Source organism: Halichoerus grypus, chromosome X, assembly GCF_964656455.1.
Source record: "Halichoerus grypus chromosome X, mHalGry1.hap1.1, whole genome shotgun sequence".
NCBI lineage: Eukaryota > Metazoa > Chordata > Mammalia > Carnivora > Phocidae > Halichoerus > Halichoerus grypus.
In genome coordinates, this window is record NC_135727.1 from 14,371,359 (window position 1) to 14,397,222 (window position 25,864).

Genomic DNA, 25,864 nt, shown 5'->3' on the forward strand with positions numbered 1-25,864 from the left:
ATGATGTAGTAGTAATCTGTAATTGTTGGGCTATAGTCATCAAATTATTTAGACCTATAGCAAATGCATATAAAGGCAACAAGGTAATGTGGGAAAGTAAGGAACAGTTTTAATTTTGCAGGGGGAAAATGCTAGCTCAATATTACATGGTGTTCGTAAAAAAAAAAATGGTATTGGCAGATGCTGGTACTTATTAATTCACTTGCATCTTTCTTTGGAGAATGTGAACCTATATTCTAAAAGGGAAAAAATAGAAGTATTACAAGATGATTCCATTGCAAATAAATAAATAATGTGTATATATTTTATGACTTAAAATCTACAGAAACACCTTTGGATCCCAATCATTTGGTAAAATTCTGGGATTTTCAGTTTCAGAATAGTGCCATGGTTCAAAAAATAAAGAGAAAAGGCTCACATGAGGAAAGAGGCTGTGTAGTTGTTCTAAAATAAAAGAACAAGTAATACAGTGATGAGAAGATCCTAAGGCACACAAATAATATGGAATGATATCGATGACCATTTAATGGCTTTGGGCAGTGTGTGAATGAAATCATTAAAATGGTGGAATTATTGAATGCGGAATGGGAGCATGTGAGATACAGCTAAAAACAAAGCATATAACGTATATCGTAGAGACGTATTATCCAAATTATGAATCAAGACTTTTTACACGGTATTTACTTTGTGAAAGATAATTGTGTGTTAAAAAACTGTGTTGATAGTTGTGTGCTAGTCTCTGAAAGAAGGATAAACATTCTTATGAAAATGTTGCATCAATCAGGAAAATCAAAGTGCATTTCAGGCACAATTTGGAATTAATGCGGTAATGACTGAAGAACATATTTTTAAAATAGCATGATTTATTTATTATGAGCTTTGACAAGAGACATAAACAACACTCCTAGTAATGAATGTGATAATTCTAATTCCTTCTCCTAAAATTGCTTGTATACTATGCTTCCTATAAATATTGGATCCAATCAAATCATGGAGAATATGATTTAGATGTAAATGTAATTTCCCCTTTTAAAATGTGTGAATACTTTTTCTGGAGAGAGGACCTTATTTATTTATTTTTAAGATTTTATTTATTTATTTGAGAGAGAGACAGAGAGAGCACGAGAGTGGGGTGAGGGGAGAGGGAGAAGCAGACTCCCCGCTGAGCAGGGAACCCGCCCAATGTGGGACTTGATCCTGGGACTCCGGGATCATGACCTGAGCCAAGACGCTTAATCGACTGAGCCACCCAGGCGCCCTGGAGAGAGGGCTTTAAAAAGAAGATAGATTCTTACTGTACAGTATTGTCTTTGAAAGTGTGAGGAGAGTTGCATAACTACACATAGCTAACTAAATGGATTGCATTTCTTTTCTTTCTAGTCAAACAAGAAGTAGGCATGCCAGAGGTGGGTAGAATCTGGTGAGAGACTGATCAATTTTGTAAACAAACCATCTAAAGAATGTGTATTAATTTTTGGTAGTCAAAATCACATTTTGAAATCCTTACGTTTTATAATTATAAAGGTAATTCATGTGTTTCATAAATGTTGGAAATTTTTAAAACCATACATAAGAAAATGAAGGGATCACTTATACTTCCACTAGTAGAGGAAAACACTGTTGGTACTTTCCCGTATAGTCTCCTGGTTGCAAATTAGTATGTCTATGTTAACATAAATGTGTCCACAGCCTTTCAGTTCTGATTTTAATTTGAATAAGACTGAAATTTTGGGGCATTTATCATGCCTAGGTAATTTAGATTTTAAATTCAGATTATAGGACTTCTAGCCACAATGAAGTAACAGGAACCGAACTCTGACATGATATACCTAAAAATCCAGATGAAACATACAAAACAATTTTCAATTTATTGGACATCAGGTCACGAAGGACAGCGATCTCTAAGAAATGGAAAACAAATGAGGTCAGTTCTCTGATACCCTCGTTTATTTGCCTGGGGAGGTAATGCATGCCACAGTGCACAGAGGGGGAAGCCTGGACAGTCTCCTTGAACTGAGATGAAGCTGGGAGTCCAGGAAGGCCAAGGTAGCTAAAATTTGCAGGACAGAATATTAAGAGGAGATTCCTGCTTCCCATTACTGGGGACCTCCAGCCCCTTGTTCTGTTTGTGATGAGAAACTAGTTACTGCAGAGCTTCCAGCTGCTTAAAACAGACACACTAAGTTAGAGGACATAAGTTTCTGGGTATCGGTCGATGTAAGCTCAGAGCTGGACAAAGGATGCCAAGAGTAAATGGTTTGCAAGAAGTACATTTGCACAATCACCTTTGTTGTTTTTTTTTTTTTAAAGATTTTATTTATTTGAGACAGAATGAGAGAGAGAGAGCACATGAGAGGGGGGAGGGTCAGAGGGAGAAGCAGGCTCCTTGCTGAGCAGGGAGCCCGATGCAGGACTCGATCCAGGGACTCCAGGATCATGACCTGAGCCGAAGGCAGTCGCTTAACCAACTGAGCCACCCAGGCGCCCGCACAATCACCTTTGTAATTAAAATATTTAAATCTGCTTAACCACAGAAATAAGTGCTGGGCATTAATTAGTTAAAACAAGTGTTAGCTTATGCAACAGAGAAGTCCTGAAATGTAAATGGTTTTGTACAATGAAGGTTTATTTTTTGTGCACATCAATTCCGACGTGGGTTGGCAGGGGCTTTCATGCTCTCAGGTAATTCAGGGATCTGGGCTGTTTCCATGTTATAGCTCTCTATCTTGACATGGGGTCCAAATGTTTGCTGCTGAACAGCAGAGGAAGGATGGAAATGGCATACTGGCTCCTACCTACAAGTGGGCCACCCAGGAAGGAGAGAGAGACAGATGTGGATGAGCACTTGTAGTCTCTCCTAGAAGCCACCATCTACTAGATAAAAAATAAAAAGCAATTACTAGAATTTGGTATGATGACAACCCCTTCCATTTCTTGGAGGAGTTCCTGAGAAAACCAAATTTGCCTTGAAATTCACCAACTTTTTCAAGTGCCTGCTATGCGACCGGTGTTCTCAAATACAGGATCACATCTAGTTTTCAAGTGACCCTGTCAGTGTTGGCAGGCCTTGCCCTTTCCAGTAACCTCTATGATCTCAGTAGCCTGGGAATGTTCTCCGTCCTTATGGTGTATAATCAAAACCTTAACTTGTGAGTCTCTGCTCCCCTCCGCATGACTGAACAGTCCCAAATACCTGCACAGGTGCCGTTAGGCAGACTGCGAACTAGGATTTTCCTGTGGGCAAGATATATGTACAAGAAGCAGTGGAAGGATGGCTAACTTGTTTTTTTAAAACCAGAGCAACATGTCCACCAAAAAACCATTGTTCACCTCCTAGGACTCCAGGGTTTTACATTCAGCCCCTGTAGCTGTTTGCTTACACAGTGGTTTCTGTGCTGTTTCCTCATCTACCACTTAGCAGAAATGTTTTGGTTTTTGGCCATCTAGGTGAGCTTGCTCATCTGCTGATGTGATCAGTGGCCCGTTTCAAATAATACATCTTATTAGACTCTTACTGCAACTATTAGTGTGGTTTCAAAAACCCTAACATCAGGGTCACATCCTGAGAACCAGTAGATTATGTGCAAATCAGACTCACCAGCTCATTTGAAAAACAACTTGAGAGTGTGTCGAGGATGCCAGGAGGGGGTGTTCAGGCATCTAACCATCCTCCAAAGTGCACTTCTACTGCCAGAAGGCTGTTGCTAACAGGGTTCCAGAAAGCGGGAGGGACAGCCAGGGGGACATCCTTTTGTAAAGAGTAGGGATGCTCCATGACTGGGGGAAGATGGGTGACTGCGGCTGTTCCACTGAGAGCACAGGTCTTCAAAGGAAGAGGAAGTGATGTTGGTCAGCAGGCCAGATTCTAGAGTTGGACAGGAAAGCAGACAGAGGAAGACCTGGGCAAGGGTGCCGTCACGCAGGAAGTGCTGGGACTGGACACACACAGCCACGCCTGGGCAGTCAGCTCTCCAGGAGCTCTGGGGCTCAGGCAGGCAGACCCTAGGGAAATAAAGCCCAGATAGTCCCCAAATCTTGTCATTGTCCCCTTCCTTCTTTGGGCCTACTTTGGCCATAGGACCCGTCTTTTTGTTGCCTGAAAGACCTTACAGAGCATGGAGAAGAGAAATGAGCAAAGAGACAAAAGGTCACCCTCAGGGTGGGAGGAGTGAGAACAGCCTGGGCTTAGACAAATTTGGACCAGGGATTTAGTCCCAGCCCTGTCACATACTAGACATGTGATCTTGGGCAAACTGCCAAGTGCTATGAGCCTTAGTTTCTTCAATTGTGAAGTGGGTTTGATAAGCCCTATCTTGTAGAACTGCTAGAATCTATGTAATATAAGTAAAGTGCCTGGCACAGTGCCTGGCATTTATTGGATCTTTAATAAATAGCAGTAATTGTTAATATGATTTTGACCCCAGACTCGACTCTATCACTCTCTCCTCTGGGACTGACTCTGTGTGTGTGTATGTGTTTTCCATGGCCTCTTGGAGAATATGCAGCACTCCAGGACACAAACCACGAAGTGAGCCGAAGATGCTGCTTTGTAGATACTCTACAAAATGTCCCTGTTCATGGATATATTACTTAATTTGGATATGGGGAAGTCTTCCCCGGCCGAATGCAATCCTAGAATTTGAATCAAGGACTAACTCTGTTCCTCCCTCCCAGCTGCTCTTCCATCCAAACCACTATTTTCACTCATTTCACCCCCACCAAAAGTCTAGCCCTTGCTTAGAGGTGGCCAAATCACACTCAAGATAATTAAAATGCCCTTTCAAAGGAGTGGGCTCTGGGCTTTCCCAGGCCAGGGAAAAAGTGCCAGCCCATGGGCACCACCTCAAAGAAATATCCCCCTATTCTCCGGAAATCCTGTAGGGAACGCATATAGAACACGTGGTTTGTCCACTGGGCTCAGTGGCACCTCCCGTCCCTGCCACAGGTGGAGATTTCTCTCTGGTTTACCCACACTCCCAAAGGAACTGCTAAGAGCAGTTTTCCATTCTAGACTTTTCTCTTACCTGTAAAACACTTGTAAGAATAAATGAGCCAGTGAGCCAGGGCTTTCATTTATTAAGATTTAATTTCTCACGCATTCTTTAGCCAAACAAATCCAAGTACAGATCTTTAATTTTACTACCCAACAGACTAAATGGGATACAGGAATCCTAGGATAACCATCTTTTACATTTCCCCCCCGTTTCTTGATCCCATCTATTTTACTGCTGGGCTCTTCCATATTTCTAAGGAAATTTCGCTATCAATGCTATGCTATCCTCTTCCAGATCAGAAAATAAAAGTTTCCCAATAGGTTTTCCAGAAGAGCAAAATTCATATTCTTAAACCCGATAAACAGCAATAAGCATGTAACCAGTATAATTCATGAGCCTAGACTCTGAAGCTAAAAAACCTTTTAGAAAGCAGAACATTTGAAAAATACCAAAAAGATAAAATCTGCAATTCAGTCCTCCACTGTTCAGAGCCTTGACTGCCCTCTTCAAACACAGAGTGGAGGATCTTCTTCAGACGTCACTCAGGGCAGGAGAGGCTGCTAGATGGGACGCTGGAACTTTCACTAGCCGTGGCCCTAGTACCATCAGTGGCGGAAACTCTGGCCTGGGCTCGCTCTTCTTCATCTCTCAGAGCTTCCTCATACCAGGGTGAGAAGGAAGCGGCGTCGGTACCACTGAACTTGGCAAAAAACTGCAGGACTTTCATCTTGCTGGTTTCAGTGTGGGCCCTGGGACCCCACAGGAACTCATAGCATGGAGGATCACTGCTGGGCACCTGCTGGTACTCCAGGTACTTTTCCTGCACGAAATCTTTGGTGATGAGCTTCCTGGGCTCCCCATAGATGAAATCCTTCCTCCCAGCACACACTCCGATCTTACTCAGCACCTCCCAGATCCTCTTCTCAGGGACACGGTTGCCCTCCACAAAGATCATACCCAGGATAAGGATCAGGAGGCCGGTCTTGGGCATGCCCTGGTCATCACTCAGCATCCCATCGTAGGTGAGATCTAGGGTTTTGACAAGCACATAGGAGTGGCTGATGGGGTCTACTTCCTTCACTTCAATGCCAAAGACAATCTCCATGCACTCACAGGCTTTCCTGAAGATCACAGGGAAGTGGCCCTTGTGCTCTTTGATGACGCTCTGCAGCATTTCTGCCTCTGTGACAGGCTCCTTTGTTGCATACTTGGCACTCAGGAACTGCACCAATTCAGCCATCTTTTCGTTTAGCACATCACTGAGCAAGGACTCAGGATCTGGTGGAGCCTGGGAGGTGCTCGGACCCTGTTTTGGGCTGCTGGAGCCCTCCTTTGGTTTGCTCGATGGAGTGGCTTTGACGGTGGTGGAGGAGGAGCAGGCTTTCTGAGAATTCTGGCGAACACTTGGTTTTCCAGCAGGAGGCACCACCTCTGGGGTGCCCTGGATCAAAGGAGAGAGAGAGGAGGAGGCAGCTTCCTTCTCAGTTACAGGAACCTGTGCACCCACCGGGCCCTGAGCTCCTTTTTGGGCCTTAAGGCCTCCTTCAGCCTTGTGGCAATGATTCTTCTTACTGCGAGGCATGATGACTTGTGTTGGGCTAGCAGGCCGGAGTGTGGGCAGGAGGTGGGGGATGGCAACCAACTGGCCTGAGGGAGACACGAATCATGTGAGAAACTCACCTCTGTCCGCTCTGACAGAAAAGGCCCCCACCTCCCAAAGATACCAGGAAGGAAGTGGGAGGGTGGAGGGGACATCTGTATCTGAGAGCCCTGCCTGCGACCTCTCACAGCTGAGAGAAAGGACAAGTTTCTGTGGGCCCTCTCCATCCTCCCAGCCTTACCTTAAGATCCTCACCTTTATACCTGGCACGGCCTGAAACTCCTCTCTGTGATCACCACATACTGGGTCCTTCAGACCAAGGCCCTCACCTCTCAGAGAGCCCCAATTTGGAAACAGAAGAAAGTTCAGCCTGACTGTATCTTCTGGGGTCCCCAGGGCTGACAGAAGGGATCAGGATAAATTTCTGTGGAGGAGGTTCCTCTAGGTTCTGTGGTGGGGCATACTAACAGTCCTTCCCAAGGACTTTGTATTTATTTATTTATTTATCAAAGATTTTATTTATTTATTTGACAGAGAGCGCGAGTGAGAGAGGGAACACAAGCAGGGGGAGTGGGAGAGGGAGGAGCAGGCTTCCCGCCGAGCACGGAGCCCGATGCGGGGCTCGGATCAGGACCTGAGCCGAAGGCAGACGCTTAATGACTGAGCCACCCAGGCGCCCCAGAACTTCGTATTTATTCCTGACAAGGCCTGCACCCTTTCTCCCTTCTGCATACATGGGAATGAGACCCTCAGGCCAAGGCACCCATCTCCCGGAAACCACCTACAAAGAAGTACAGACAATTGGGGGAGACACCTTGCCTAAAGGCCCTGCCCTAAGCCTCCCAAGGCTGACAACAGGGCAGGGTAGCTGTGTGCTTCCTGTCTGGAGGGAGGTCCCCTTAGCCCTCCACAAGGGTCTTCACCTTATGGCCCAGTTGAGCCTAGGACTCCTCCCTCTGATGGCTTGAGTTCCCACCCCTCAAAAAAAGCCTCATTCCTTCCGACTCCCAAGATGGAGGTCCGGATACACCACATCGGGGGCTCTGCGTGGGGCTTTTAAGGCAGACAATGGGCAAAGTAGGGGTGAGGAGTGATTGCGCCCCTCAGTCCTTATTCTGGGTCCTCACCTTAATGCCTGCCAGAGCTTGGGACACGTCCCTCTGACGACCGGAGTCCACTTCCGTCAGAGAAAGCCTCACATCCCCCAGACTCCTAAAATGGACGTCCTGATACACCACACCTGGGGCCCGCGAGGGGCCTTCCGGGCAGACAACAAATGGCAGGTGGGGGCCTGGGCACCGTCTCTGCGGTGAGAGCTCCCCTCAGTCCTTTCTTGGAATCCTCACCTTAGCGCCAGCCAGGGCCTGGGACTTCTCCCTCTGGCAACCTGAACGTGCCTCCGTCAGGAAAAGCCTCAAGTCCCTCAGACTCCCCAGATCGACGTCCGGATACAGCACATCCGGGGCCCTGAGCGGAGCATTCTGGGCAGATGCTAGGGGCGGGGGGGGGGGGGGGGGAGGGATGTGGGGCGGGGGGAGGGGGGGAAGGGATGTGGGGCGGGGGGGGGAAGGGATGTGGGGAGGGGGGAAGGGATGTGGGGCGGGGGGGATGCCCGGGGGCGGGGCGGGGAGGCGCAAACCCTCCGAGGTGAGATTTCCCCTGTGTTTTTTCCGAGTCCTCACCTTAATGCCTGCCAGAGCCTGGGACACGTCCCTCCGAAGATCTGAGTCCACACCCCAACGATGAAGCCTCACGTCCCTCAGACTCCTAAGGCGGAAGTTAGGATACGTCACTTCCGGAAAGTCTGCCTGGGGCCTTCCAGGGATGACTTGGAGGCAGGGTGGGGCTGCGGGCCCCTTCTATCTGGTGAGAGGCCCCCTCGCTCCTTGTAGTTCTTTACTCCTAAGACTCCTCCCTCTGCTGACGAGAGTCCAACCCCCTCAGAGTAAACCTCACCTCCCTTAAATTCCCGAAGTCCGGACACAACACATCCCTGCACTTCGCCTGGTGTTTCCCAGGGCTGATAGTAGAGTGGGGTGGGTTCCAATCTGCTCAGGATGGGAAAACCCCTGAGTCCTTACCTTGACTTCTTGCACTGGCTGAGCGCCCTCTCTCTGTTGAGCTGAGACCTCACCCATCAGGTCAAGGCCCTTATCTCACCAAGATACTAGTGAGGCTGGGTCTTAGCATGACAGGCTTGTGTGAGGTCTGTAGGAGCTGACAGTAAGGGCAGGGTCGTTTCTTTGTGGCTCCCTATATATTGTGGGTTGGGGGGTTATACTCAGTCCTCCACAAGTACTATTTCTTCCTGATATGGCCTGTACCCCCTGCCTTCACAAGGCCCCTATCTCCGTGAGATGCTGACCACACAAATGTAGGTGATAGCTGAGTGGTAGTTGATACCTGTTCCTGGGGCATCCCAGGGCTGAAAGCAGGTGTGCATTCCTGTGGGGCCCCTCTGTTTGGGGTGGGTGGCTAATTCAGCCCTCCATGAGGGTCCTCACCTTGATGCCTGGCAGGGCCTGGGACTCCTCCCTCTGCTGACCTTGGTCCTGCCTCCAGCTTTGTTCTTTTTGCTTATGTTTGCTTTGGCTATTCAGGGTTGTTGTGGTTCCATATAAAATTTTAGGACTGTTTTTTTTTTTCTATTTCTGTAAAGAATACTTGTGGGATTTTGATAGGGATTGTACTGAATCTGGAGACCACTTTGGGTGGGTTTTTTAACAATATCAATTCTTACAATCCATGAACATAGAAGTCTTTCCATTTATCTCTGTGTTCTTTAATTTCCTTCATTGATGTTTTATAATTTTCAGTGTATAAGTCTTTTACCTCTTTGGTTACATTTATTCTTAAATACTTTATTCTTTTTGTTGCTATTGTGAATTGGATTGATTTCTTAATTTCCATTTTCTTTTCTTAAAAATTGTTTTTGAAGACTTTATTCATTTATTTGAGAGAGAGCGAAAGTGATCACAGAAGGAGAGGGATCACAGAGGCAGAAGGAGAAGCAGACTCGCTGCTGAGTGGAGAGCCCGAAGCGGAACTCAATCCCAATAGTTTTTTGCCATTGTTGAGAATTTTCTATTTATATGATCATGATAATGATCTGCTTAGCATTTCTTCTAAGGCAGGTCTAGTGGTGCTGAACTCCCTCAGCTTCTGTTTGAGGAAGTCTTCATTGCTTCTTCATTTCTGAAGGACAGCTTTGCCAAGTATAGTATTTATGTTCATGTATTTCATTATTAACCTTTTAATGTCCATGGGATGAGTAGTGATGGTCCCTATTTCATTTCTGATATTGGTAATTCTGTTTTTTTTCTTGGTAAGCCTGACTAGAAGTTTATCAATTTTATTGATCTTTCCAAAGAACCAGCCTTGGGTTTCATTGATTTTCTTTATTGTTTTCAATTTCATTGATATTTGCTCTGTTTTTCTCTCTGCTTTCTCTAAACTTTGTTAAGTTGTACTTTTATTGTCACTTAGGTAAAAATATATATTTTAAATCTCTCTCTGAGCTTTTTTCTTTGACCCATGAATTATTTAGAAGTGTGTTATTTAATTTCCAAATATTTAGGGGATACTCTACCTTCTTGCTATTGCTTTTTAGTTTAATTGCATTGCAGCTTATGAACATACTTTGTATGATCTCTGTTCTTCTGAATTTGTTAAGGTGTGTTTAATGGCTCTGAATCTTTTTCTATCTTGATACATATTTTATGTCACTTGAGAATAATATACATTCTGTTGTTGTTGGATGGAGTATTTTATAAATGTCAAGTAGATCAAGTTGATTGATAGTACTGTTCAGGTCAGCCGTATCCCTACTGATTTTCTGCCTGTTTGATCTATCAACTACTGACAGAGCAGTATTGAAGTCTCCAAATAGAATAGTGGATTTGTCTATTTCTCCTTTCATCTCTATCAGATTTTGCTTCACATATTCTGACACTTTGTTTTTAGTCACATATGCATTTAATATCTTCTTGGAGAATTGACTCCTTTTTCAGTATGTAATGCCCTTCTGTATCCCTGATGATCTCCCTTGCTCTAAAGTCTGCTTCTATGAAATTAATATAGCTACAACAGCTTTCCTTTGATTATTGTTAGTATGGTATAATTTTTTCCATCCCTTTACTTTTGGCCTATCTGAATCTTTGTATTTAATATCAATTTCTTATAGACAAAATATGATTGGATATTGTTTTCTATCACTTGGTCTGTCTGTGTCTTTTAACTATGTAAATAGGTCATTCAAATTTAAAGTGTTGATATAGTTGGATTAATATTTATCATGTTTGTAACTGTTTTCTATTTGCTTCATTTATTTTACATTTCCTTTTTCTCCTTTTTTCCCGCCTTCTTTGATTTTGAGTACTTAATATGATTCCATTTTAACTCCTCTTATCACTTAGTATATCAAAGATAACTTTTTACAGCTTTATTGAGACATAATTGACATATAACATTGTGTAAGTTTAAGGCATGCAACATAATAATTTGATATACATATGTATATATGCATATATGCATACATATGTATTGCAAAGTGATTACCCTAATAAGGGTAGTTTAACATGTCCAATACTTCATATAGTTACAATTTGTGTGTGTGTATGGGGTGAGAACTTTTAAAATCTATTCTTTTAGCCACTTTCAAGAATCAACACAGTATTGGGCGCCTGGGTGGCTCAGTTGGTTAAGCGACTGCCTTCGGCTCAGGTCATGATCCTGGAGTCCTGGGATCGAGTCCCACATCGGGCTCCCGGCTCAGCGGGGAGCCTGCTTCTCCCACTGACCCTCTCCCCTCTCATGCTGTTTCTCTCTCGCTCGCTCTCTAATAAATAAATAAATAAAATCTTTAAAAAAAAAAAAAGAATCAACACAGTATTATAAACTGTAATTATCATACTGTATATTATATCCCTACAACTTATTCGTCTTATAACTGGAAGTTTGTACCCTTTGTCCACCTTCACCCATTTCCACTCCCCCACCTCCACCCTGGCAACCACCAATCTGTTCTCTGTTTCTATGAGTTTGGTTTTTTGGATTCTACATGTAAGTGAGACCTTACAGTATTTGTCTTTCTCTGTCTGACTTATCAAATATGTCTTTATTTTTTTAATTGGAAGTATTTTTTATTTTCCGTATTTAGTGAGCTCTCCTTGTATATGAAAAACATGATTAAGAAAATTCAACTAACATTTATTGTTTTGGTGAAATATGGCATTGATTTTTTTTTAAAAAATCATTTGCACAAAAGCAATCTTGGTATGAAGCAATGGCATATTTCACCAAACTGTATGTCTTTAAAAGTTTTTAACAATTTCCCTAGTTTACAATTACATTTTTAATTCATAAAAGTCTACCTTGAAATAGCACTTAACTGCTTCACATGTACTACATATATTTTATTAGAGTGTTCCCAATTCCTTCCTATTATTCATTTTTCTTATGCATATACTATAATCATCCAATACATTGTTACTAGGCAGTTATCAGTTAGATCAATTAAGAATAAGAAAACTAAATCATTTTATTTCTTCTTCATTTATTCCTTCTCTAATGCTCTACCCTTCTTTACGTAGATTGAAGGCTTTGACCCATGTTTTTTCCCTTCTGCCTGAAGAACTTCTTTTTAACATTTCTTTCAGGGTGCGTGTATAGGCAATGAATACCCTCAGTTGTTGTTTGTCTGAGGAATTCTTTATTTTCTCTTCCATTTCTGAAGAACAGTTTTGCTGGATATGGAATTCTAGGTTGGTGGATTTTTTTTCTTTCAATACTTTAAATGTTTCACTTCACACCTTTTTTCTGCATAGTTTCTGTAATTCTACTGTCTACTGTAATTTTTATATCTATGTATTAGTTTCCTAGGGTAACCATAATAAATTACCCACAGACTGGGTACCTTAAAACAGAAATGTATTCTTTTTTATTATTTATTTATTTGTCAGCGAGAGAGAGTGAGTGAGAGCACAAGCAGAGGGAGCAGCAGGTAGAGGGAGAAACAGGCTTCCTGCTGAGCAGGGAGCCCGATGCGGGACTCAATCCCAGGACCCTGAGATCATGACCTGAGCTTAAGGCAGACACTTAACCAATTGAGCCACCCAGGCATCCTTGTATTCTCTTTTTTAGATTTACTTATTTATTTTAGAGTGGGGGGAGGGGCAGAGGGAAAGAGGGAGAGAGTCTTAAGCAAACTCTTCACTGAACGTGGAGCCTGATGCGGGGCTCGATCTCACAACCCTGAGATCACGACCTCATCTGAAACCGAGAGTCAGATGCTTAACCAACTGCGCCATCCACGTGCCCCCAGAAATGTATTCTTTCACAGTTCTGGAGGCCTGAAGTCTGAAATCAAGGTGTTGGCAGGACTGCACTTCCCAAGACTCTAGGGAAAAATCCCTCCTTGCTTTTTCCATCTTCTGGTGGCTCCAGGCATTCCTTGACTTGGGGCTGCATAATTTGAATATCTGCCCCTATCTTCTCATGACCTTCTCCCCTGTGTCTCTCCTTTGTGTATTTTGTATCTTTTCCTGTTCTTATGACATTTGTCTTTGGATTTAGGGCCCATCCAGATAACCCAGGATGATCTTATCTTGGTATTCTTTAATTAATTATATTTGCAAATAACTTCTCTTTTTAAGATTTTATTTATTTATTTATTTATTTATTTATTTATTTGAGAGAGAGAGAAAGAGCACACGCGTGCACATGAGCTGGGGGGAGGGGCAGAGGGAAAAGGAGAGGGAGAAGCAGATTCCCCGCTGAGTGTGGAGCCTGAAGCCAGGCTCAGTCTCCTGACCTGGAGATCATGACCTGAACCAAAACCAAGAGTCGGATGCTTAAGCACCCAAGAGCCCCAAGATTTCATTCTTTTTGATGGCTGAGTAAAATTCCATTGTATGTATACACACTACCTCTTCTCTATCCATTCATCAGTCTGTGGACATTTGGGCTCTCTCCATAGTTTGGCTATTGTTGATAATGCTGCTATAAGCATCAGGGTTCATGTACCCCTTCAAATCTGTATTTTTGTATCCTTTGGGGTAAATACCCAGTAGTGCAATTGCTGGATCGTAGGGTACTTCTATTTTTAACTTTTTGAGGGACCTCCATACTGTTTTCCAGAGTGGCTGCACCAGTTTGCATTCCCACCAACAGTGTAAGAGGATTCCCCTTTCTCCCCATTCTCACCAACATCTGTTGTTTCCTGTGTTGTTAATTTTAGCCATTCTGACAGGTGTGAAGTGGTATCTCATCATGGTTTTGATTTGTATTTCCCTGATGATGAGTGAGGTTGATCATCTTTTCATGTGCCTGTTAGCCATCTGTATGTCTTCTTTGGAAAAATGTGTATTCACATATTCTGCCTGTTTCTTAACTGGATTATTTGTTTTTTGGGTGTTGAGTTTGATAAGTTCTTTATAGATTTTGGATACTAGTCCTTTATCAGATATGTTATTTACAAATATCTTCTCCCATTCCATAGGCTGCCTTTTAGTTTTATTGATTGTTTCCTTTACTGTGCAGAAGCTTTTTATCTTGATGAAGTCCCAATAGTTCATTTTTGCTTTTCTTTCCCTTGCTTCTGGCGACATGTGTAGTAAGAAGTTGCTATGGCAGAGGTCAAAGAGGTCGGCGCCTGTGTTCTCCTCTAGGATTTTGATGGTTTCCTGTCTCACACTTAGGTCTTTCATCCATTTTGAATCTATTTTTGTTTATGGTGTAAGAAAGTGGTCTGTTTCATTCTTCTGCATGTTGCTGTCCAGTTTTCCCAACACCATTATATTGTAGTTTCTAATGCAAATACTCAGAACAACTTTCAGCATGTGAATATCTGCATCCTCTCCATCTATGCTGCAAAAGACCTAAGTCTGGGTAATACTCTTTTTGAGATGAACATAACCCCTCAGGTTTAAAAAATACTAGGCTACTTGGTAGGGCAAGTTTATTTTTATTTTTTTTTACTTTTATTTTATTTTTTTAATTTATTTTTTTTCATTATGTTCAGTTAGCCAACATATAGTACGGCAAGTTTAATTCACTGAAGTCTTGACAGAAATGATTGCCTTGAAGCCTTGAAGGCAGTGATTTCAGGCTGAAAATAGAAATCTGAGAAGTGCAACATGGACACTGGGAAAATGAGGAGGGATGGAAAAGTTACCTAGAAGTAGCCAAGAAGTGAGTGTTCTTCAAGGCACATAAGGGAAATTTGTAGGAAAGAAGTGAGATGATTCACATATCTACCGACACTTAAATATTATTTTATTTTATTTTTTTTTTAATTTTTTTAAAGGTTTTATTTATTTATTTGACAGAGAGAGACACAGTGAGAGCAGGAACACAAGCAGGGGGAGTGGGAGAGGGAGAAGCAGGCCTCCCGCGGAGCAGGGAGCCCGATGTGGGACTCGATCCCAGGATCCCGGGATCATGACCTGAGCCGAAGGCAGACGCTTAACGACTGAGCCACCCAGGCGCCCCCGACACTTAAATATTAAATGTCACATTACCTTGGAGGGATCTTAGGTAAGACATCCAAAATAGTAGGTCATGCTTGCTGAAAGGTGGGAGAGAACAGCATGAACCACTGAATGGGATGGCTATGGTGAAAGGCTTGGAGGAAGCATCCTCTCTCTGCCATATGGGCAGTCAGGATTGAACATGAGATGAGGAAAGGTGGAAGGTCATTTTGGGAAGGCTCTTTAGAGTTGTTTAAAAATGCTCTCTTTCTCCAGTTAGAGAATTTTATCTTTCAGGATCCCCTTACACTGCACCCCCCACTCCCTGAGGTATCAAGAGTGGTGCTTTTTAATGTTCAAGCTACCCAAGAGTTACCATTGCCAGGGAAATTCCTTGGTGACAAAACAAAGCCTAAGGGTATGGTTCTTCACTGTCCTGGGAAGGGATATATATATAGGGAAATGACAAAAATTATTTAGACATTCAGAGAACTGAAACCTTGTCATTTGGCTCTGGTGAAATATATAATCAGTTTTAGCATGCACCTGGAAATGTAGAACTAAAACATTAATGAATCATCATTCCAAGGTTTTCATGTTTAAAAACTAAACATCCTATCTTATTGAATTTGGGAAATCTTTAGTATTTCTTCAAATAATTTAAGACAAATAGTTTAGCATAGCTAAGAAATATGCTTAACAATGGGAACCATGTTAAATGGAGCTTAGCAGAAGTATATCTCTTTTACCATAAAAATAATGCACTCCACCTTGTAATATTTCTAGACAATTGAGACATGCTTAAAACAGATAATAAAAGCCACATGCATTTCTTTTCCACTTACACCCCCAGAATTTACCACTGTGAACAATTTCTATATATTCTTCCAGAGGAGTTTTATATGTATACTAACATTTATATGAAGAATTTTAAATTATGATATCTTCTTGGACTTACTGTTCTGCATCTTGGTCTTACACTTAACATTAGATCTTGGACATTCTTCCACGTTAATATATATCTGACTATCTCTTTATTTTCATTGACTGAGTAATACGGTCTTTAGAAATTTTCTAGTTTCTTATATTACAAATACTATGGCAATAAACAGTCTTCTTAGTGTATTTACGTGACAGTTTTTGTAGGATAAATTCCCATAAATGGAATTGCTTGATCAAAAATGTATGCACATTTTATAATTTGTTAGTTACTGTCACATTTTCTTGCAAAATCATGCCAATTTATACTCTCACAGTGTTCAAAAACACTTGTTTCTCTTACATTCTTGCCAACACATTTTAATCTTTGCCAATATGATTGGAGAAATGACATCTGAGAGTTTTAATTTGCCTTTTACAATTATTAGTAAAGATGGTTTTAAATGCATATTGGACAGTTTTATTTCTTATTCTGTGAATTCCTTTTTGCTTGCTTGCCTGTTTTCTATTAGGGTTGTCTGTTTATTTTCTTTGTTGTAGTTGTTAATATAACAGCAACAATGATAGGTAACGTTGTTAGAGCACCTAACTGTGTGCCAGAAATACATTAAATACTTTATATTTATTATTTTATTTATTCTCCACAAGAACCCAAAAGGGAAAAGAATACATTGGCTCTACCTGACAACAAAACTTAAGTACAGAAAGGTGAAGTAACTTGCCCAAGGTCATATAGTAAGTAGCTGCATTGGAATTTGAACCCTTGGAGTTTGTATCCATAGCTTACTCTCCTAATTGGAATTACATTGAATTTATACATTAATTTAGCAAGAATTGATAGCTTTACTCTACTGGGATTTCCCCTGACCACTGCTCTCCATTTGTTTAGGTTTTAAAAATACCTTTCAATTAAAATTTTATAACTTTGTGTATGATGGTCTTGCACATCTTTCATTGGATTTATTTCTAGGTACCTAGTATTTTTGTGGCTAATAGAAAATACATTAAAATTTTTCTTTTTTAGGGGCGCCTGGGTGGCTCAGTCATTAAGCATCTGCCTTCGGCTCAGGTCATGATCCCAGGGTCCTGGGATAGAGCCCTGCATCAGGCTCCCTGCTCGGCGGGAAGCCTGCTTCTCCCTCTCCCACTCCCCCTGCTTGTGTTCCCTCTCTTGCTGTCTCTCTCACTCTGTCAAATAAATAAAAAAAATCTTTAAAAATTTTTTTTTCTTTTTTTAAAAAAGATCTTTTTTTAAAGTAATCTTTACACCCAATGTGGGGCTCGAACTCACAACCCTGAGATTAAGAGTAGCATGCTCCACTGACTGAGCCAGTCAGGTACCCTGATATTAAAATATTAAAATTTTTCAATTGCAATTTCTAACTCTTTATTGCTAGTGTGTAGAAATGAAATTGATTTTTGTATGCTGGTATCACTTTCAGCAAGGTAAATGAACCCACTCCTTAGTTCCAAAAAATTTGTCTGTATGTTCTCCTGGTTTTTTATGTAGATAAACTTATCTGTGATTAATATCAGTCCTGTTTCCTTCCTTTCCAAACCTAACACCTTTTGTTCCTTTTTCTTGTCTTACAGTGCTAGGAATTCTACTACAGTGTTGAATAGATAAAATTCTAGTCCATTTTTTAACAGCTAGACTCTTATAGATTCACAATGAACATATCCATATTAAAAGTAAGCCCCTCACTTAATCAATCTGCTACCAGTTATATAGCAGTTCTATAGCATTATATTTATTTAATTATATTTATTATATATATTATATAGCATATCTACCAGTTACACAGCATTAGTATGTGTCAGGTACTATTCTGCATGCTTTCTATATGTTAGCTCATTAAATCCACCTAAAATTCTGTGAGGCAGGGACAAATGTTATCTTTATTCTGTAGGTGATGAATCTAAGGCACCCAGAGAATATGTGATTTGTTCCATGTCACATGACTAGTAAGGGACAGCATCCACATGGTGTGGTTCTAAAGTCCATCCTTTTTTTTTTTTTAATTTCTTCCTTCCTTCCTTCCTTCCTTCCTTCCTTCCTTCCTTCCTTTTTCTTTCTTTCTTTCTTTCTTTCTTTCTTTCTTTCTTTCTTTCTTTCTTTCTTCTTTCTTCTTTCTTTCTTTCTTCTTTCTTTTTTGAGAGAGAGAAAAAGAGAAAGAAAGAACAAGCAGGGAGGAGGGTCAGAGTGAGAGGGAGAAGCAGACTCTGCCGAGCAGGGAGCCCATTGTGGGGCTTGATCCTAGGACCCTGAGATCATGACCCAGGCCAAGGGCAGACGCTTAACCAACTGAGCCACCCAGGCGCTCCCTAAAGTCCATCCTTTTAACTACTCTGCCAAACAGAATTAAAATTATATTATAATGCATTTACTTTTTTAAAAAAGATTTTATTCTTAAGTAATCTCTACACCTAACTTGGGGCTCAAACTTATAACCCTATCAAGAGTTGCATGCTTTACCAACTGAGCCAGCCAGGCGCCCCTTCTAATGCATTTACTTTAAGTAGTAGATGGAACTGTAATGTCACTTGCCTATTTTAAAACAAGAATTGGTATAAATTATGTTTATCTTGAAGGTGTGGAAAAATGCAAACCATCTTAAATCATATGTATATGGAAATATAAAAAGAGGTCTCCTCTTGCCAGTTAGTGTCTTAATCTTCCTTTGCCTATATGATCACATGCAGACCATGTGAGCTGGGTTCTCCAATATGGTGAGTAATTAAGTACCAAATGGCCATCTAAAGTAGAACAATGATCAAAGCATAGTGAGTAGATTGCTTAGGTGTATGTAATAGTGAATAGTATATTTTTCCCTAAAGAGTTTATAACCAGGACTTCTACATACAAAATCTGGTTAGTTTAAGAAGACTCACTGGTGTTTCCAAAATTGGTGTGATATCACTGGCAGATCTTTTTGTTCATGTGTAATTATACCTGGGTAGTATTTCTAAGGTAGAGAGGAACATTTTCCTATCCAGAGCCAGTCAGAAGCAAAATGCCAGTGCCACTCATATGGACTGAGTCCATTTTGTGGCCTCTGTAATGGAATGATGGGTTGACAACTAACAATGTGAACCTGCTTACAGGAGCTCTGAGCCACTTATTTATATGATCCACTTATTTATAACTTATGAGTGACAATGAGTGGGTGAAAGTCATGCAGGTTTTGTTTTGATTGCATTTCATCTTGAAGCACAAATGAGACTTCTATATAGGTGACATTTGCTATAGTTTTATATAGGTGACATTTTTATATAGGCGTATATAGCACTTCTCAAACTAATCTGGTGTTGGTATCATGAGAGTTGGCAATGTATGGTCTGTGGAAAAAGGAATTCCATAATCAAATTAATTTAGCCATTTTACCCTATCCTACAGCTTGATCATACTTCTGTCCTGTTTAAGATTATCCTTCAAATGAATACTTAACAGCTCTCCAGTGTCCAATTTCAGATCTCCCTTTTCTTCTTTTTCATCAAACCATGTGTAATGAATACACCTTAAGGAAAATGAGCATGTTCTTTGTATTTTATTAAGATATTTTTAGTCCTAAGATATTTTTAGTCCTAGCAGAAATGACAAACCATGTAAACCAGCAGTAACAAAACGGTATCATAAGTGGTAGACTAAAGCAGATAATGATACAAATACATATGTAGTAGAAAAGGGAAACCTAAGTCTTCTGGGTAATTTGGGAAGGTTTCATAGAGGTGGTGGCCCTTAGGTTGAGAATAAAAAGATGCATAGGAGTTTTCTAGGCAGACAAGGGTCCTTAAGTGCAGGTTATTTTTTTAAGATTTTTATTTATTTATTTATTTATTTGAGGGAGAGCACACCTGGGTCGGGGAGGGCAGAGGGAGAGGGAGGGAGAGAATCTCAAGCAGACCCCATGCCAAGTGTGGAGCCCGATGTGGGGCTCAATCTTACCACCCTGAGATCATGATCTGAGCTGAAATCAAGAGTTGGATGCTCAACTGACTGAGCCACCCAGGCACCCCAAGTGCAGGTTATTTTTTAAGTCAAGGGTATAGTTGCTCTCACCTCTTAGTGCTCAGCATTGAATCATTCTTCCACTGCTGACTTCTTTCTTGGCCTGTTCCACTGTACTTTAGGAATCTTTATTCCATGGTAAATAAATCCCCCAATATCCAGAACTTCTACATAGAATACTTTGCTCTCAAGACATGAAGAAGTGTGAAAAACCATAGCGAACTGTCTCCCAACACTTGTCATCTGAACTGTAGACTGATACGTATTCAAGTGAATACTAGATATCTTTACTTGGGTATCCTAAAAGAAACTTTAAACATGTTCAAAATTGAATTCTTTTTCTCCCAAACATCTGCATAACCTTTTCTGGTATCTTCACTTCTAGCTCAATGACTGAAGACTATGAGTCACGTATAGAACCCTACAGAAGCAAAGAAGAGGGAGGACCCTAACTCTGCCTTTGGTGTCTTGAGGGTGGGCATCAGGGAAAGCTTTACAGAGGGCATGACACTGAGAAGAAACCTAGTAGATAAAAAAGAAAGTGAAGGATGTTGAAAGAAGATAGAACAGTGTACCCAAAATACATACATTTAGGAAACTATGGAATGTTGAAGACTTGGAGATATATGGTATGGCTAGGCAAGGTGGGTCGGGGCAGAATCAGACTCCAGAGGAAGGCAGGCAGGCAGCTGCACACGGTGTCAATCTATTACAGGCACTAAACCATTGAAGTGTTAAATAGTAAATGACACCAGTTAATTCAAGTTTCTGTCTACAATTCATTATATAACAATCAGACCCCCTCTGCCTGAAATATACAGCACCTCAAGTAGAAATAAAAATGTTCCTAGTGGTGCTGACTTCTCATTGTTGAATGGATTTTGTAACAGACTCATGTAAGTTGCAGGTTCCAACTACAGGTGACACAACTAAATCCAAGACCAGTTATAGGACAGCCACTTAAATTCAGCAGCAAAGTATAGGACTATTTGTTTGGAGTAAGGAATTTCATCTAGTAGCTACATTTTAAATGACTCACTGTGACTCCCAAGAAGTTGTCAGGATTTGGAAATTGTATGGAATAAATTAATGTCATAAATCCTTTACCTTAAACATAAAGAAGAATAAAATTTTATTAGGAAATTCATTTCTTCTCATCCTCATTTTTAAAAATGGCTGAAGAAGTATTTAAAGAATATTGATTTGATTGGGTGACAAATTATTAGCTATCCTAGGAATGCTATTTTTTTATCATTCTGGCTCTGAATATAGGGGAGCAATGAGATAGGAGGCTGCAGAGATCAGCAGGGGACAGATAACTAGCAGGCCATATAAGCAACATAAATATGAAATTTATCCTATGTGTCATTGGGATCCATGGAAAGGATTAAGCTAAGAGATTGATGTAATCCCATTTACATTTCAGACAAATCACTCTGCTAGTCATGCAGAAGGTAGCCTGAGCAGGGAGAGGAGGGAGTACAATTAAAGGCCAGAAAACCACTTAGGAGGCTGGTGACATAGTCTAGGGATGAAATGATGAGGTATTGAACTAGTCAGTGCTTGTAGGAATGAAGAGGATATTCAGAATCTCTTTTAAGAGACAGATGCTGCAAGACTTGGTGACTGGTTGGGTGTGGGGGATGAAGTGGAGGTATGAGTCCAGAAAGACTTATTCATCCATTCATTCCCAAAATATATTGATCTCCTAATTTGTGCCAGAAACTGCTAGAGCCTAGAAATTCAAAGATAAGTAAAACACAATCCCTGTCTTCTGGTAAAAGAAATAGACATGCATATAAGTAATTATAAGGCAGCATGATAGGTCTATAGTTAAATTATGTACAAGCTACTAATGGGGAATGAAGAGGAGGAAGGGATTTACTCTACCTGGGAAATTTGAGGAAGGCTCCAGAGAAGAGGTACCCTTTGAGTCAAGTCTTCAAGAACATATAGGAGTTCCTATAAAATCATTCCTGGAAGAGGGGGCTATGTGTGCAAAGCAGACTCATAACTTTAAAGCAATATAACCTTATTTGGATAATGAAACTTCAAGTTGTTCAACCTGACCATGTGGGTGAATGAAGGGGTGAAGGATGAGAGAGGCCATATGCAATTAGAATGGCTAGCTCATAAAGTGCTTTGGAAAACCCCATGCTGATGAGTTTGACCTTGTCCTAAAAGCAATGAGTAGTCATTGAAGGCTTTAAAAGAGAGAAATGGCATGGTCTGCATTGTGTTTTAGAAAAAATCCTATTCTTTGAGGCAGAAGTCTGCAAAGTTGATCATGCTTTTTTGTGTGTTTCTACAGTACTTACTATTTTATCACTTATCACACTTGAGTCAGATTGAAAGGGTTTGAATCCTGGATCCATCAGCCACTTACCATTGGACCTTGGGCAAGTCAGTTTCCCATTGATTCTTTTTCCTCTTTTTTTGAATGAGATATTAATAGTACCACCCCACTGGTTCCTGGTGGGGATTCAAAGAAATAATGTATGTAACAGTGCCTTAAATACCATAGGCACAAAACAAATAACACTATTGTTGTTTGCGTATTTCCAAGATAATCTACCCTACCAGACTTTGACCCTTCCAAGGGTAAGAATTGTGCCTATATTTGTTTCCAGGCTCTAGCACAGTGCATAGCTATGGTGGACAAGATAATGTGCCATCCAGATCCCTCTTTTTTTAATTTAATTTTATTATGTTATGTTAATCACCATACATTACATCATTAGTTTTTGATGTAGTGTTCCATGATTCATTGTTTGCGTATAACACCCAGTGCTCCATTCAATACATGCCCTCTTTAATACCCATCACCAGGCGAACCCATCCCCCCACCCCCACCCCTCTAGAACCCTCAGTTTGTTTCTCAGAGTCCATAGTCTCTCGTGGTTCATCTCAGTGAAAGACTTCCTGCCCCAGCTGTTAGGAGACCTGTCAGCAGACAGTCTTCAGTTAGCCCCTTCAGGGATCACCTCAGCTACACAGAGCTGCCTTGCTCAAGGTCACATCCCTTCCCAAGGTGGCTGAGACACAGTGAGTAGTTGACTTAGACATCTGTAGGCCTGGTACTATCCATCCATGGAGAGGGCAGCTATAGCTTCAGAGAGCATTGTTGGGTTAGACAAGGCTCTCATTGGGCTGCATCATAACTTCTCCCACTGCCCACTCCTACCTTCTTCCTCTCCCTTCCATAGATGTTTATCTCAAGGGCAATCCTTAGTAAACATCCTGCACGTTGAAGTCCATCTCAGAATTGTCTTCCTAGAGAATGCAACTCACAATTGTGGCATTTAATAGGTAGTCAAAAAGCTAGTTAAATGAATGAATGCTCATCCTATTTCTGCTGCTGAATGTGAAAATCATGGGCTTTGTGTGTTATTTAACCTTTCCTCCTTTCATCTTTATGGGGTTGTAGTAAACAATGTGCTCCAAAAGGAGAATATACTCTTAGGTATGTGAATCCAGGAATAAATTATACTCTGGCAGAGTGCAGACTTTCTGTGCCAAAAGTATTTCTGTTGGCTTCTCTCTTTATAATTAAACCATGTTCATCCTTGAGGATGTCTTAAAAAGAAATGCTTAGATTTTAAGAGAATGCAATATGAAAGGAAGCTGTGTTGATACTGTCTTCCTTAAGGGCTATCTAATGCAAGAAACTTTAAAAATATTACATAAAGTAAATCAGCTCAGTATACCATATGAAAATGTAGTCTTTTGTTTCTTAGTGTTTTTGTTGGTAGGAAAGGACCTCTAATTTCTTTTTATTCTTTCTTTTTTTTGAGGGAGAGAGAGAAAGCAAGCGGGGTTGGGGAGGGGCAGAAGAAGAGGGAGAGAGAATCTTAAGCAGGCTCCATACCCAGCACAGAGCTGGACATGGGACTTGATCTCACAACCCTGAGATCATGACCTGAGCTGAAATCAAGAGTTGGACACCTAACCAACTGAGCCACCCAGGTGCCCCAGGACCTTTAATTCCTTTATTCATCATGTTGTCATATATAACAAGGTGTTATATATATATTTATATTTATATTTATATTTATTTATATTTATATTTATATTTATGATCTGGCTGTCACACAGAACTTGGTTCTGCTGTCCTGTGGTGAGAGAGAGGTTTGGGTTCAGGTTGGAACGTTCCCTCTTGGATTTTGTCACGGTTCTGAAGGCATAGGTCTAATAGCACTGGGCATGCCTATAGATAGCTATTATAATTAGAATTTTCTCCCCTAAGGAAGGTATAGATGAAACCAGAGTTATGGATGGGGATAAATATGTAGGTGAACACTTTAAAATTATGCACTTGAATGAAATTTCTGGGCTGTGTTGATTGAAAGCTGACCTGATAAGAGGCAATGATTTCAATGTACTGTGACTGGACATCTAAATTCTGGTTTCCAAGTGAAGAAATGAAATTATGAAGATATGATACATTTGGAAAATGCAATTTAAGAAGGAATAATAAAATTAATCACTTTATAATGGATATCACTGGGCATGCAAGAACTAAATGAACCTTAAAAATGGTCAGGCAGGGGCGCCTGGGTGGCTCAGTCGTTAAGCGTCTGCCTTCGGCTCAGGTCATGATCCTGGGGTCCTGGGATCGAGCCCCGCATTGGGCTCCCTGCTCTGTGGGAAGCCTGCTTCTCCCTCTCCCATTCCCCCTGCTTGTGTTCCCTCTCTCGCTGTGTCTCTCTCTGTCAAATAAATAAAATCTTTAAATAAAATAAAATAAAAATGGTCAGGCAGATGGACTTTCTAATTTAACAAATATGTATTAAGCTGCTACTATGTATAGTTATTACTAGATTGTAGAGGAAAGACTCATACTGGGCCTAGCCCATAACTTCTACATGGCAGGGTGCTAGGCTTTAGGCTGGTCTTGGCTTAGCTGGTAGCCTAAGCATGCTCATGGCATGACTAACAGCATAGCATGGGTCTATAGGACCTGCATATTTCAACCATGACCTAAACTCATCATTATAGATAACAGCTTCACTCCTGTAACAAGAGGAGTTTTGAGCCCTAAATTCCTCCAAGAGGAAGAAAAATTCCTCTGAAATTTCATATAAGGAAGACATGTTACAGAAGAGAAATATATGCCATATTCAAGAGTTCTAGATTGCATGTATGCTTTGTGTGGTACAGTAGGCCCATATGCCAGTAGGAAAATCAGTTACTAGATATGTTTATTGAGTTCAGGAAAATAACTTGAAGTTACTTTTATTTTTATGAACACTATGGAAGGAGAAAAAATTGAGATGGAGAAAAAATTGAGATTTGTTTTGAATTTCTTAATAATCAAATTCAGCAGCTAGAACTGATCAAACCAGCAAAAGAGCTGGGTGCCAACTTGTACTTACAAGAGGCACTTCATAATATTCCTACAGTACTTTTGATGTGAATATGAAGCCAGTAGTTCAAAGACATATCAAAAGATTCATTTCAAGATGCTTAAAGCAACAAATGAATCCTATGTCTTGGTCCAAACCCAGGGAACAAAATTTAATAGTAAAGGAAATAAGAACTAAAGAACAAATGCAAAAAGCCCAGAAGTGGTGTCAACCTGGCCTTGGGCTTGATGTGATGAGGTTCTATAATACTTCACATTGTTTGGAGTTGATAATTTCTAGTGTATCCTCTGAATGTCTTTATAGTCATTCTCAGAGTAAGGGGTGTTCCAGTAGTTCAGTTTCATCCAATTTTTAGCTTCAACATTTGTTTTCCTTTGTAAATACATAGCCATTACATAAAAGTAAACATTCATTAAAAGGAAAGAAATAGGATATCTTATCCCATTTTATAGCATTTAAGATTAAAATGATGGCTCTCAAGCAAATTC

General features: G+C 40.8%; 1 protein-coding gene across 1 annotated transcript; it reads right to left on the reverse strand.

Annotated features, from left to right (window-relative positions):
• Positions 1-5,101: 5,101 nt before the first annotated feature.
• On the reverse strand, positions 5,102-8,363 carry LOC118522286 (putative MAGE domain-containing protein MAGEA13P). Its single transcript, XM_036071227.2, has 2 exons — positions 8,277-8,363; positions 5,102-6,641 (listed from the first exon to the last, which is right to left on the reverse strand). The coding sequence occupies exon 2, from the start codon at positions 6,574-6,576 to the stop codon at positions 5,533-5,535; it is 1,044 nt and encodes a 347-aa protein (XP_035927120.2). The 5' UTR covers positions 6,577-6,641; positions 8,277-8,363; the 3' UTR covers positions 5,102-5,532.
• Between the last annotated feature and the right edge of the window lie 17,501 nt (positions 8,364-25,864).